The sequence below is a fragment of the Syngnathus scovelli genome, chromosome 9 (assembly GCF_024217435.2).
Source record: "Syngnathus scovelli strain Florida chromosome 9, RoL_Ssco_1.2, whole genome shotgun sequence".
NCBI classification, from domain to species: domain Eukaryota; kingdom Metazoa; phylum Chordata; class Actinopteri; order Syngnathiformes; family Syngnathidae; genus Syngnathus; species Syngnathus scovelli.
This window is the reverse complement of record NC_090855.1, coordinates 12,935,001-12,949,819: the sequence shown is the minus strand read 5'-3', so window position 1 is coordinate 12,949,819 and position 14,819 is coordinate 12,935,001. Positions and strand designations below refer to the sequence as shown.

The 14,819-nt window shown below is 40.7% G+C and overlaps 1 protein-coding gene and 2 long non-coding RNA genes across 3 annotated transcripts in view; 2 read left to right on the top strand and 1 right to left on the bottom strand.

Moving 5' to 3' along the window:
* The first annotated feature begins 164 nt into the window (after positions 1-164).
* The window catches only part of tmem145 (transmembrane protein 145), a 29,497-nt gene continuing 14,842 nt past the window's right edge, over positions 165-14,819 (top strand). The window contains exon 1 of the mRNA XM_049731599.2: positions 165-434. Within this exon, the coding sequence (XP_049587556.1) occupies positions 324-434 (111 nt within the window). The 5' untranslated portion in view covers positions 165-323. The remainder of the gene's footprint in view (positions 435-14,819) is intronic.
* LOC125975837 (uncharacterized) lies at positions 1,750-3,121 on the bottom strand. The gene is made up of 2 exons (XR_007484041.2): positions 2,434-3,121; positions 1,750-2,361 (listed from the first exon to the last, which is right to left on the bottom strand). It is a non-coding gene; the product is annotated as an uncharacterized lncRNA (long non-coding RNA).
* Positions 3,509-5,357, top strand: LOC125975772 (uncharacterized). The gene is made up of 3 exons (XR_011087438.1): positions 3,509-4,463; positions 4,687-4,843; positions 5,134-5,357. It is a non-coding gene; the product is annotated as an uncharacterized lncRNA (long non-coding RNA).

Sequence of the window (14,819 nt, the reverse complement as noted above, 5' to 3'; positions counted from 1 at the left end):
TTCCTTGTTCAACGACGGACATCTTGAACAAAACACAACATGATGTAACCATTTTTCTTTTTTAATCGAATCTCCCCAAAAAATGAGTAGCAATTTCTTACCCCATTTTCATCTGTGGATAATAAAATTGTGTGCACGTATGCTGCATTGAAAAGAAGCGCATGCGCACGCGTAGGCTTCCATCCATCTTGAGTAGCTAGAGGGGGAGGTGTTGCGTGAACGCGCCCCCCGCCCCTTTCTTGCCTCCATGCGCGCCCCGGTTCCCGACTCCAACTCGGAGTGAGCCCCAGACACAGACGAGCCTCAGCGGGGGAGCGAGAACGATGGAGGAGCGGCTCAGAGGGAGACTCCTGTGGCTGACCGCGCTGTCCGGCGTCCTCTGCATGGACGTGGTACTCGGGAAGTATGTCAAAGGCGTCGTGGACACCAAGGAGGTGAGTGACACGTCTGCTTTTCATTTTTCTGCGTGCACGACGTGCCTCCACATTCCGCTATTCTTCGTCAAGTTATTTGCCTGTGCCGCCATTTACTAGCAACACCTTCGCCTGTCGTCTGTCTGTTCGTCTTGTCCCAGCCCAGGTGGCCTTTGAATCGTTTTTTTTACAATCACCAATACCACCCCTGTCCACCCTGGAGCGACGACACAGGTTACAGGTGTCCGTCACGTGACTGCTGCGGTGCGAGTTTTGATGTTCTTGGGTCGGGTCGGTGGCTCAGGCATCGCGGGTCGCCAGGTTCGACACCTCTCGCAGGGGTGGACTTAATGAGCAATGGATGGGATTGTGCACAGGTGGCTGCCACTTCGTCCCCGTTTTCGCCGTCGAATGCAATGCAGTGCAATGCAGTGCAGTGAGAGACGCAGACCTCCGCCAAGGCCACCGTTAGCAACCGACTGCACGTGTCATAATTTGGACTTTATGCAGGGAAGAAGGAGGCTGTCTATTTGTGCACTAACCCTTGCCCCATTATTGCCCAAAGTGGCATCCGCATGACTGAAAAGTAGCTATCCTACAAGTAAACATACCCTAAGCAAAAAGAACTGACTCCAAGTTTTAAAAATGAGAGCCATTCATTCTATTGTCTAAAATTACAGCTCTACTTGTACAAGTAAAATTGTTCCCCATTTAAATCCTAATGAATTAAACGCGCCTCTTATGTAAATGTGAACAGGTGGCTACGACCGGTCGCCCAATTGCACAGCCCCTCCATGCAATGCGATGCAGTCAATTAGAGTGCCCGGCCTCTGCCAAGGCTTTCAACTGTAGCCGCTTTCTGCGTAATTGCACAATTGTATCCAAAATGTCCAATGCCCTCCACTCCAATAGACGCTCTACCCCCATAAATTGCCAGAGGGGGCATCCGCTACGAGAAAATAAAATAACTCTTATGCAGTAAGACATGTTTCTGAGCTTTTCCCTGTAATTAATTAATAGATGACACACGTCTTATAGAGGCCTAATTTTTACCCGATTATTGCATTTAGTTGATTATTATAAATGTCTTACCGCTAACTGTGTGTGGTTCACTTCAACAACCAAACTAAAAGCTTCTCGGTGTAATGATGAAATGATGATTTTCTGTTATTTCAAAAAGCATTTGTCATTGGATGCTTGGATGCCACAAATAGACATTTTGGTGCTGACTCTTTTTTTTAAATGTACACATGACAATATTATTTGATATAAAAATGGTTTTCCATCACCTTATCATAAATGAATCACTTGTGCAGTTCGCTTGAATAAATAGACATTTGGACATTTAGAATGCACAGTGTATTTTACAATGAGGTATTCATGCACGCTTCTCGTGTCTTGCCAGCGTTTGACGTCACCGCAGAAAAATAAAAAAACGCTGCGTATGTGTGCGTAGCTGCCCCAAGGTCACGGGCAGTCGTAACATCGCCATCCCTGGATGCCGCCTGTCGCGGTCATGTGACTTTGTCCACACCGGGGAATAGAGACGGACTCAAAGTTAATCCAAAGGCATCGCGACGGCCGATCGGCCGGGCCTGGTCGATGCCGACAATCAGCCTAAGTGGCTGGTGTCATGCGCTGAAACGTCCCTCTGGAGCAACAGGGGCGAAGGTGAAGGTCGGGGGAAGACGCGGCAGGGAACATCTTGGCAGCCAGACGGGATCCAAAGTCACCAAGTCTGCCGTCAACAGATTTGAAGGAGACATTCAGCCATTTGTTACATAGCGCTTGGGCTCTGTGTGTGTGAATGAGCGTGTGGATAAAACCAAACTATTCTGCTCCAAAATCCAAACAAACTCTAATGAAGAATCCAAAAGTGTTCAAGTCGTGATTGCCGGCGTCTCCTCGCCCAAAGTCAGCCAGGATGGACTCCGGCTCCAGCGCAACACTTAACGAGAACAAGCACCATGGAAAACACATGGAAAAAGGCCAAGCAGACTTCATTAGCGTCTTTTCCTACCTGCAAAATACTGCCCGTCTGACTCTGATATCCAAAATCCCACCAAAGCGCTTTGAAGAGTGCTGGAAATCCTTCATGCAGTCATCAAAGTGGACACAATCCCAGCCAGTGCATCGCTTTTTAATGACGTGTGTGTGTGTGTGTGTGTGTGTGTGTGTGTGTGTGTGTGTGTGTGTGTGTGTGTGTGTGTGTGTGTGTGTGTGTGTGTGTGTGTGTGTGTGTGTGTGTGTGTACTTGTTTTTATTAGTATGGGGGGTCCGAAGACAGGGAGCCCACCAACAAAGTGGGGCCCTGTGTCGTTGTGGGGTCCAAAATCATGGACCCCACTCGGGAAACCACTCTAAAACAGCTTGAAATGCTCTAACAACATGCCTCACGAATTTTTTTCACTTACCCCTCATGGTCGCAATGTTGAGAATTGTGTGTGTGAAGTGTGTGTGCTCAGTAGCGGCCCCCCGACCATGGCAAGTGGTATTGCAAGTATACACACTACCGGAAGTGTGTGTGATTCAACCAATCAGGGCACCTCGTGATCCGAGTGTTGATTAAGAAAATAAAATGCTATTTCCTGTAGATTTAAACCAGGTAATTATTATTTTAGTAACCATAGCAGCTAAAATAATACTGTAAACATAAAATTCCTGCATTACAATTGCAATTTATCTACGTTATTTAATATTCATTACACTTGCTTTATAAAAATACGGTCATTCTATTAGGCTTATTTTAAAAACTGTCTCGTGCATTTTTCATGTTCTAAACATAAAAATAAAGGTATAAATAAATAGTAATTTATTCTTTACCATCAGTTTACATATTAGTTAAATCAGCATCTCGTGCATTTTTCATGTTCTAAACATAAAAATAAAGGTATAAATAAATAGTAATTTATTCTTTACCATCAGTTTACATATTAGTTAAATCAGCAGGTATTGCATGTGTTAGCTTCATGCGGCTAAAACCACCAGCTTAACGTCACTTCGCCACGTGTGACGCCGCCAGACTGAGACTGCTCCGCGACGAAGACACGCTGCTCATAACGAAACACAACATACACGGTGAGTAAATCAACTGCATGTAAATACTAAGTACAAGAAACTGATGTAGAAATGCTTTTTGTCCAGACCCCGAGGGGTTTATATGCAATGATTATGGCTTCGGATTCGGTATATTGTCACTCGGATGGCGTAACGTTTTCCCCTCAGACAGTCCGGCTTTTTAACTTGTTATTCATCTTAGCTTGCAGTGGTTTTAAAAACAATGGTGTAAAAGAGAACGACAGAATGTATAATTGATCCGTGTTATATTCAGGATGATTTCGATGTGCTAATGTTTCATAATTGCTAAGCCCAGAACCGGACTCTGGCCGTAATTGCCGAAACCACTTCAAAACTCGTCAAACACGTGTGTGCTCAGTGTTATGATATATCTGCATGTCTTCTGTATTTCTCGGTGGTTTTCTATCATGTAAGAATGCTTTCTTTAAATAACACAAGCATTCTGACGCAAATAAAACTATCCGGAAACTAGCTTATTGGCTAATTAGCTACCGCTAATCAGGATGCTACGTTCACTTTTCAAACACAAACATAATAAAAACGAGTTGGTAGCTCCTGAAAAGTATAACGAGTTATACTGGTAAAACTATTGAAATAACTTTTCTTTGGATGCAGCACCTGGTTGGAACTGTGACTAGTTAAAAGTAACAAAGCTCAGCTTCAAACCGACAAACATTTTCATTAATATATCAGTATTTTCTGAAAAATATTCTTTCTTTAATCACTCTTGTTCTGTTAGTTCTCAGGCCAGGCTTATTCCTTCAGTCTTTATACAGTGGATGATTACAAATCTTTTAAAATTAATATAGAGTGCTTGTTAAAGTTCTCTCTGCCATGTTTTGAATTATTTTTTAGAGCCAGAAATGTCCAAAAGGAAAGCAAGAAAAAAGCCTGCTGATGAAGCAGCCTTTTACATTTAATCCTCAAAGGACAAACCTGGACTAGTGGAAAGATTTATTGATGATCAAAAAGGTAATAAACTCATTTTTAGACCATTTATCCATTAAGTATATATTTATTTATTTTATAAAACAACACAAAAAACAATCAAATTCAGATTGGTTGTTGTATTTCTGTTTCTAAGCGAGAACTTAGTATTAAAATTGTAAGATAACACCACAATTATTTGGTTAAAGGTGTATCTTAAAGAAATATTTTCTCATAACCAATGGTTTTATATAAAATGTCCTTGCAGGAAGAGGCGTGTTTGCTACCCAGCACTTTGAACAAGGAGAGTTCATCTTATAATACAGGGGTCAACTTCTGTCAGCAGAAAAATGCCAAACAAGCAAGTACTCTGAAAAGGAGAGTACATTTCTCTTTGACTTTGAATGGCAGAATCATTACTGGTGGTATGTATATCCAAATATTTTCTATACAATAATTATGAACTCTAGAAAGAGACTGGAATAAAATACCCTAAATTAGTGAGTCACTCAGAAGCAATATTTCAATAACACATCAGGATTGTGGCATTAACAATTTTTTTTATTTAGTGCTATGATGTTCAAAAAGACATTGTTTCCCTCTCAACTTTTCTTTTGAAATGTTGCAAGTTTTTATTTCTGTAAGCCAACTTTTATTTTACTAAAAAACTAGTTATATGATACAAAATGTTTGATTTCTGTTTTTTCTTTCCTAGTATTGATGCATCAACAGAGGATGGCTCTCTTGGAAGATTAGTGAATGACAACCACAAGTCTCCAAACTGCACCATGAAAAAAATAGTAAATGACGAGCCCCATTTGTGCCTTTTTGCCATCAAAAACATAGAAATGGGAACTGAAATCAATTACAACTATGGTGATTCTAAATGGCCATGGCGTGAAAAAGTAAGTCAGTAAGATCAAGTATGCAAGTTGTAATATTAATTTGTTATTAAAAAAAAGGAAGATTTTTGTCTCTTTTATTTGAATTACTCTCAGTATGATGTTGGTAAGTTATTTGTGGTTTTGATTCCAGGTGACAGGCTCTCAGGCTCCTGTTGACGGTGCGCTGCCTGAACCAGCCAGAACTTGGCAGGACTCTGGCCCTGATGATAACATCAAACAAGATGCCAGCCAACAGGTAACATTCAGTTAGACTTTGTTGTAAGAAATAAACTTTGTAGACCTTTTCTTGTTCTCTTAGTTTACAGCTTTTAGTTGGAAAGCTGTTCTTTAGTCAGAAGGTACCTTAAACAGCATTCAGCCAACCATTGGATCACATGGTTTTAGTGGTTCTCCTCATAGAGCCCAAACGAACCAGTGGCACACACACCTATAGAAGGATTGTTGAAACATGCGCCCATGGGTGTCCAACCAAGCCAATCATTCACACACACATAACAGATTTCTGATGGCTACTTGTGGGGCCCTCCGTATGGATCTAAAGTTGTCTTGGTTATTCCAACCAAGCCAATCATTCACACACACACAATAACAGATTTCTGATGGCTACTTGTGGGGCTCTCCGTATGGATCGAAAGTTGTCTCGTGTTTTTAGATCATATTTTGGTTATGGACATTATGGAGGCTGATTATATTACAGCTATAGTTCCACACATCCTCAACAGCAAAACGACTAAAGTGTCATGCTGAAGGATGCTCCACTACATCCATAAAGATGCTGTTATAGGACCTGATTAGACATCAGGTCTGACTGGAACACTTTAGTTAGAAAAGCTTGTTTGGTTTTGGGGACTAACTTCACATGATTTAACTATACAGGTCTTGAGTCTGTCATTTGTGGTGTCTGTATGATGTTGGTAAGTTATTTGTGGTTTTAATTCCAGGTGACAGGCTCTCAGGCTCCTGTTGACGGTGCTCTGCCTGAACCAGCCAGAACTTGGCAGGACTCTGTCCCTGATGATAACATCAAACAAGATGCCAGCCAACAGGTAACATTCAGTTAGACTTTGTTGTAAGAAATCAACTTTGTAGACCTTTTCTTGTTCTCTTAGTTTACAGCTTTTAGTTGGAAAGCTGTTCTTTAGTCAGAAGGTACCTTAAACAGCATTCAGCCAACCATTGGATCACACGGTTTTAGTGGTTCTCCTCATAGAGCCCAAACGAACCAGTGGCACACACACCTATAGAAGGATTGTTGAAACATGCGCCCATGGGTGTCCAACCAAGCCAATCATTCACACACACATAACAGATTTCTGATGGCTACTTGTGGGGCCCTCCGTATGGATCTAAAGTTGTCTTGGTTATTCCAACCAAGCCAATCATTCACACACACACAATAACAGATTTCTGATGGCTACTTGTGGGGCCCTCCGTATGGATCAAAGGTTGCCTCATGTTTTTAGATCATATTTTGGTTATGGACATTATGGAGGCTGATTATATTACAGCTATAGTTCCACACATCCTCAACAGCTAAACGGCTAAAGTGTCATGCTGAAGGATGCTCCACTACATCCATAAAGATGCTGTTATAGGACCTGATTAGACATCAGGTCTGACTGGAACACTTTAGTTAGAAAAGCTTGTTTGGTTTTGGGGACTAACTTCACATGATTTAACTATACAGGTCTTGAGTCTGTCATTTGTGGTGTCTGTATGATGTTGGTAAGTTATTTGTGGTTTTAATTCCAGGTGACAGGCTCTCAGGCTCCTGTTGACGGTGCTCTGCCTGAACCAGCCAGAACTTGGCAGGACTCTGACCCTGATGATAACATCAAACAAGATGCCAGCCAACAGGTAACATTCAGTTAGACTTTGTTGTAAGAAATCAACTTTGTAGACCTTTTCTTGTTCTCTTAGTTTACAGCTTTTAGTTGGAAAGCTGTTCTTTAGTCAGAAGGTACCTTAAACAGCATTCAGCCAACCATTGGATCACATGGTTTTAGTGATTCTCCTCATAGAGCCCAAACGAACCAGTGGCACACACACCTATAGAAGGATTGTTGAAACATGCGCCCATGGGTGTCCAACCAAGCCAATCATTCACACACACATAACAGATTTCTGATGGCTACTTGTGGGGCCCTCCGTATGGATCTAAAGTTGTCTTGGTTATTCCAACCAAGCCAATCATTCACACACACACAATAACAGATTTCTGATGGCTACTTGTGGGGCCCTCCGTATCGATCGAAAGTTGTCTTGGTTATTCCAACCAAGCCAATCATTCACACACACATAATAACAGATTTCTCATGGCTACTTGTGGGGCCCTCCGTATGGATCGAAAGTTGTCTTGGTTGTTCCAACCAAGCCAATCATTCACACACACATAATAACAGATTTCTGACAGCTACTTGTGGGGCCCTCCGTATTGACCGAAGGTTGTCTCATGTTTTTAGATCATATTTTGGTTATGGACATTATGGAGGCTGATTATATTACAGCTATAGTTCCACACATCCTCAACAGCAAAACGGCTAAAGTGTCATGCTGAAGGATGCTCCACTACATCCATAAAGATGCTGTTATAGGACCTGATTAGACATCAGGGCTGACTGGAACACTTTAGTTAGAAAAGCTTGTTTGGTTTTGGGGACTAACTTCACATGATTTAACTATACAGGTCTTGAGTCTGTCATTTGTGGTGTCTGTATGATGTTGGTAAGTTATTTGTGGTTTTAATTCCAGGTGACAGGCTCTCAGGCTCCTGTTGACGGTGCGCTGCCTGAACCAGCCAGAACTTGGCAGGACTCTGACCCTGATGATAACATCAAACAAGATGCCAGCCAACAGGTAACATTCAGTTAGACTTTGTTGTAAGAAATAAACTTTGTAGACCTTTTCTTGTTCTCTTAGTTTACAGCTTTTAGTTGGAAAGCTGTTCTTTAGTCAGAAGGTACCTTAAACAGCATTCAGCCAACCATTGGATCACACGGTTTTAGTGGTTCTCCTCATAGAGCCCAAACGAACCAGTGGCACACACACCTATACATGGATATTTGAAACATGCGCCCATGGGTGTCCAACCAAGCCAATCATTCACACACACATAACAGATTTCTGATGGCTACTTGTGGGGCCCTCCGTATGGATCAAAAGTTGTCTTGGTTATTCCAACCAAGCCAATCATTCACACACACATAACAGATTTCTCATGGCTACTTGTGGGGCCCTCCGTATGGATCGAAAGTTGTCTTGGTTATTCCAACCAAGCCAATCATTCACACACACATAATAACAGATTTCTGACGGCTACTTGTGGGGCCCTCCGTATTGACCGAAGGTTGTCTCATGTTTTTAGATCATATTTTGGTTATGGACATTATGGAGGCTGATTATATTACAGCTATAGTTCCACACATCCTCAACAGCAAAACGGCTAAAGTGTCATGCTGAAGGATGCTCCACTACATCCATAAAGATGCTGTTATAGGACCTGATTAGACATCAGGGCTGACTGGAACACTTTAGTTAGAAAAGCTTGTTTGGTTTTGGGGACTAACTTCACATGATTTAACTATACAGGTCTTGAGTCTGTCATTTGTGGTGTCTGTATGATGTTGGTAAGTTATTTGTGGTTTTAATTCCAGGTGACAGGCTCTCAGGCTCCTGTTGACGGTGCGCTGCCTGAACCAGCCAGAACTTGGCAGGACTCTGACCCTGATGATAACATCAAACAAGATGCCAGCCAACAGGTAACATTCAGTTAGACTTTGTTGTAAGAAATAAACTTTGTAGACCTTTTCTTGTTCTCTTAGTTTACAGCTTTTAGTTGGAAAGCTGTTCTTTAGTCAGAAGGTACCTTAAACAGCATTCAGCCAACCATTGGATCACACGGTTTTAGTGGTTCTCCTCATAGAGCCCAAACGAACCAGTGGCACACACACCTATAGAAGGATTGTTAAAACATGCGCCCATGGGTGTCCAACCAAGCCAATCATTCACACACACAACAGATTTCTGATGGCTACTTGTGGGGCCCTCCGTATGGATCTAAAGTTGTCTTGGTTATTCCAACCAAGCCAATCATTCACACACACACAATAACAGATTTCTGATGGCTACTTGTGGGGCCCTCCGTATGGATCGAAAGTTGTCTCATGTTTTTAGATCATATTTTGGTTATGGACATTATGGAGGCTGATTATATTACAGCTATAGTTCCACACATCCTCAACAGCTAAACGGCTAAAGTGTCATGCTGAAGGATGCTCCACTACATCCATAAAGATGCTGTTATAGGACCTGATTAGACATCAGGTCTGACTGGAACACTTTAGTTAGAAAAGCTTGTTTGGTTTTGGGGACTAACTTCACATGATTTAACTATACAGGTCTTGAGTCTGTCATTTGTGGTGTCTGTATGATGTTGGTAAGTTATTTGTGGTTTTAATTCCAGGTGACAGGCTCTCAGGCTCCTGTTGACGGTGCTCTGCCTGAACCAGCCAAAACTTGGCAGGACTCTGACCCTGATGATAACATCAAACAAGATGCCAGCCAACAGGTAACATTCAGTTAGACTTTGTTGTAAGAAATAAACTTTGTAGACCTTTTCTTGTTCTCTTAGTTTACAGCTTTTAGTTGGAAAGCTGTTCTTTAGTCAGAAGGTACCTTAAACAGCATTCAGCCAACCATTGGATCACACGGTTTTAGTGGTTCTCCTCATAGAGCCCAAACGAACCAGTGGCACACACACCTATACATGGATATTTGAAACATGCGCCCATGGGTGTCCAACCAAGCCAATCATTCACACACACATAACAGATTTCTGATGGCTACTTGTGGGGCCCTCCGTATGGATCGAAAGTTGTCTTGGTTATTCCAACCAAGCCAATCATTCACACACACATAATAACAGATTTCTCATGGCTACTTGTGGGGCCCTCCGTATGGATCGAAAGTTGTCTTGGTTATTCCAACCAAGCCAATCATTCACACACACATAATAACAGATTTCTGACAGCTACTTGTGGGGCCCTCCGTATTGATCGAAGGTTGTCTCATGTTTTTAGATCATATTTTGGTTATGGACATTATGGAGGCTGATTATATTACAGCTATAGTTCCACACATCCTCAACAGTTAAACGGCTAAAGTGTCATGCTCAAGGATGCTCCACTACATCCATAAAGATGCTGTTATAGGACCTGATTAGACATCCAGAACTGACTGTAACACTTTAGTTAGAAAAGCTTGTTTGGTTTCGGGGACTAACTTCACATGATTTAACGATACAGGTCTTGAGTCTGTCATTTGTGGTGTCTGTATGATGTTGGTAAGTTATTTGTGGTTTTAATTCCAGGTGACAGGCTCTCAGGCTCCCGTTGATGGTGCGCTGCCTGAACCAGCCAGAACTTGGCAGGACTCTGACCCTGATAATAACATCAAACAAGATGCCAGCCAACAGGTAACATTCAGTTAGACTTTGTTGTAAGAAATAAACTTTGTAGACCTTTTCTTGTTCTCTTAGTTTACAGCTTTTAGTTGGAAAGCTGTTCTTTAGTCAGAAGGTACCTTAAACAGCATTCAGCCAACCATTGGATCACACGGTTTTAGTGGTTCTCCTCATAGAGCCCAAACGAACCAGTGGCACACACACCTATAGATGGATATTTGAAACATGCGCCCATGGGTGTCCAACCAAGCCAATCATTCACACACACATAAAAGATTTCTGATGGCTACTTGTGGGGCCCTCCGCATGGATCGAAAGTTGTCTTGGTTATTCCAACCAAGCCAATCATTCACACACACATAATAACAGATTTCTGATGGCTACTTGTGGGGCCCTCCGTATGGATCTAAAGTTGTCTTGGTTATTCCAACCAAGCCAATCATTCACACACACATAATAACAGATTTCTGATAGCTACTTGTGGGGCCCTCCGTATGGATCGAAGGTTGTCTCATGTTTTTAGATCATATTTCGGTTATGGACATTATGGAGGCTGATTATATTACAGCTATAGTTCCACACATCCTCAACAGTTAAACGGCTAAAGTGTCATGCTCAAGGATGCTCCACTACATCCATAAAGATGCTGTTATAGGACCTGATTAGACATCCAGAACTGACTGGAACACTTTAGTTAGAAAAGCTTGTTTGGTTTTGGGGACTAACTTCACATGATTTAACTATACAGGTCTTGAGTCTGTCATTTGTGGTGTCTGTATGATGTTGGTAAGTTATTTGTGGTTTTAATTCCAGGTGACAGGCTCTCAGGCTCCTGTTGATGGTGCGCTGCCTGAATCAGCCAGAACTTGGCAGGACTCTGACCCTGATGATAACATCAAACAAGATGCCAGCCAACAGGTAACATTCAGTTAGACTTTGTTGTAAGAAATAAACTTTGTAGACCTTTTCTTGTTCTCTTAGTTTACAGCTTTTAGTTGGAAAGCTGTTCTTTAGTCAGAAGGTACCTTAAACAGCATTCAGCCAACCATTGGATCACACGGTTTTAGTGGTTCTCCTCATAGAGCCCAAACGAACCAGTGGCACACACACCTATAGATGGATTGTTGAAACATGCGCCCATGGGTGTCCAACCAAGCCAATCATTCACACACACATAACAGATTTGTGATGGCTACTTGTGGGGCCCTCCGTATGGATCTAAAGTTGTCTTGGTTATTCCAACCAAGCCAATCATTCACACTCACATAATAACAGATTTCTGAAATATGGTTTCTTGTGGCTTCTTTGTTGTAAATTTTGGAGCCTTTTCCATGTTTTATATGTAAAATTTCCTGTGATATAAGGTTTTGGCATATTTCAGAGGATGTGTACAGCACCGGTCGTCTACCAGTTAAGATATTGGACAGAAATTTTAATTATTTTGAGCAAAGAAATTCTAGTCTTTATATTAATACAGCATATAAGAGTAGCTTGCAGAAACTAACAACACATTTCTTTTAATTCCCTCCATAGAGCTATCAATTATCAAAGGAGTTTCTCAAAGTGGACTACTCAGACAGTGATGATACTGACAATGATTCCCAAAAGGACTGCTCTGTACCTCTGCAAATCAATCTGCTCAAAACAAGAGTATATTAAATTTGACCAAGCATTCTTATACAGGTGCAGTTAATTTTTGTTTTAGAATATTGCTATACTGTGGTTTTTTTCTGTACTTAAAAATCATCATTTCAGATGGGCTGATCCCAGAAGTGATAGAAGTGACCTCTTGTACCTCCGCATCTCGTGGCCCAAGTAATGAAAAGTCTGCCAAAAAGGGAGGTGAGTTTAGAGTAATCCTTTTCAATATATAACTTTATCACAGTTGCTTTTAAATTGCCCAATTGTTACTACTGTATCAGTATCTAATTATCCTCACATATGCTGCTTACTAAGATTTAGATGACCCAAGCAAGATATATTAAACACCACTTGACTTTTTTTCTTAGACATGTAAGGTCTAAACTTTTGAATTTTGTCATAAAATGAAAATTGACCCATCCTTTCTCATGTGAGTTACAGGTCATTGCTAACCTTGATTATATGTGAGATGTTTGTTTACATCTATTTTTAAATAGAGGTAATGTATACATGACACATTTACCTCAAAAGAGAGAAAGAAAAATTGCTCTAGATTAACCTATTAGTGAATATGCAAATTCACACATTGTCACACCAAGGCAGATACCATTCTTATACAGCTTGCATTTAATTTTTTACACACTATATATTTCCAAATTTACTTTTATCATCTTTGTTTGTCCATGTGTAGCACGTTATCAAAGCAAATTCCCCATACATGTAAAACACTGTCTGAAAAAAGTTTTTCTCTGATTTTTATTTTTTATTTTCCCTGATTTTGCAACAACTTGTATCTGTTCTTAATGGTTTTGTCAGAGAAATGGTGCATCCCAATGTGCTGCCATGGTGGAGTTTGACTGCCTGTGCAACCTCTGTAGGGTCCAGGAATTGCTTCATCTACCAGCAGTGACATTCTGGTCAAATGCAAAACTGCTTAAAAGTAATCAAGAAAATGAGAGACCTCTTTCCCCCACCACCAAAACTGGGGGCATTCTAATGTTACCCTTTTGTGCATCTATTTTTAATTTTGTTAATATCAAAACAGCTGACACTGAAGACCACCTAGCAACTTAAATGACCGGATTAATATCTCAGATATTAACTGATTTACTTATGTCTATTGTAGGCTCATCACTGTTGACAAAGATAGTTGACGTTATAAAATATCTCATTTGAATTATATTGTCGGATAATTGTCCATAAAGTGAATGTATTCTTTATGCAATTTTGTTCTAATTAAGTTGTAAACTAAAAAGTGCTCTTCCTATGCCCTTAGGTAACGGAAAAGTTGTGAAAAGAAGCTGGACCCCAGAGGAATGTGCTGCAGTAAATAAACATTCAAGGAAGTATATATTGACAAATCAGGTTCCTGGTAAGCTTGACTGCGAGAGATGCATTGCTGCAGAACCACAAGCACCGAGCTGTTAAGTACTTTGTCAAAAAGAGAATAACCACCATGAGGAGAAAATATGAGTGAAACAGCTTCCCTTAACAGAGATAGAAACACATGGCTGGTCCTGTTTCACCATTTGTTCACTATTTGTTTGTGATTTTTTTTATGCTCCACTTCTCCTGTTCGTAAATGTTAGATTAAATAAGTTCCTTTATTCATTGGCTACATTTGTAATGTGTCCATTTAAAATTTTGACTCAACAATTATTACTTGTAAATCCTGTGTACTTTATAGTTAGCTAAAATGCAGAATTTAAATATTTTAAAATGTACCAATATGACTGAACAAATTGAAGAATATTAAGACTGTGACCAAGGAAAATGGACCAGAATCTGAATAAAGACTTCAGAATGTATTTTAGAATGCACATTTCAATGTATATCTAGTATATTTAGCCAGATGAAAGTATTAATAACACTAACAAAATTTTTAGGTTTTCTCAAATGATTAAGTCCACACAAATGCATGTTTGGGTTAGATTAGGGTTGGGGTTGAACTTGATAGATCCTCTTTATAAAGGCAGACCTAACAAGTCTTAAATCTTAACAGCAAGCTCCATAACTGGCTAAAAAAATAATGTGTGTATAGGTAGACCTCTTAAGGTTGAAATATTAAAAGCGATCCCCATAACTGACTAAAAATCTCATGTGTGTAAAGGTGGACCCCGCAAAGCCGGAATGTTAGAAACAGGCCCCAGATATGACTGAAAAACTGACATGAAAAAAAAAGTTTCAAATTGTGTTTATTGAAAGTGATTTTTAGTAACAAGATTTTTTTTGGGAGTTGCCTGATTTTTTTCATAGTTCTTGGACCACTAGAAAGGGTGGACCCCAGAACTCGGTAAATTAAGTTGGGTCCTGCAGAGGGAGGTTAACAAGGATGTGTGTGTGTGTGTGTGTGTGTGTGTGTGTGTGCGTGTGCGTGTGCGTGCGCGTGCGTGT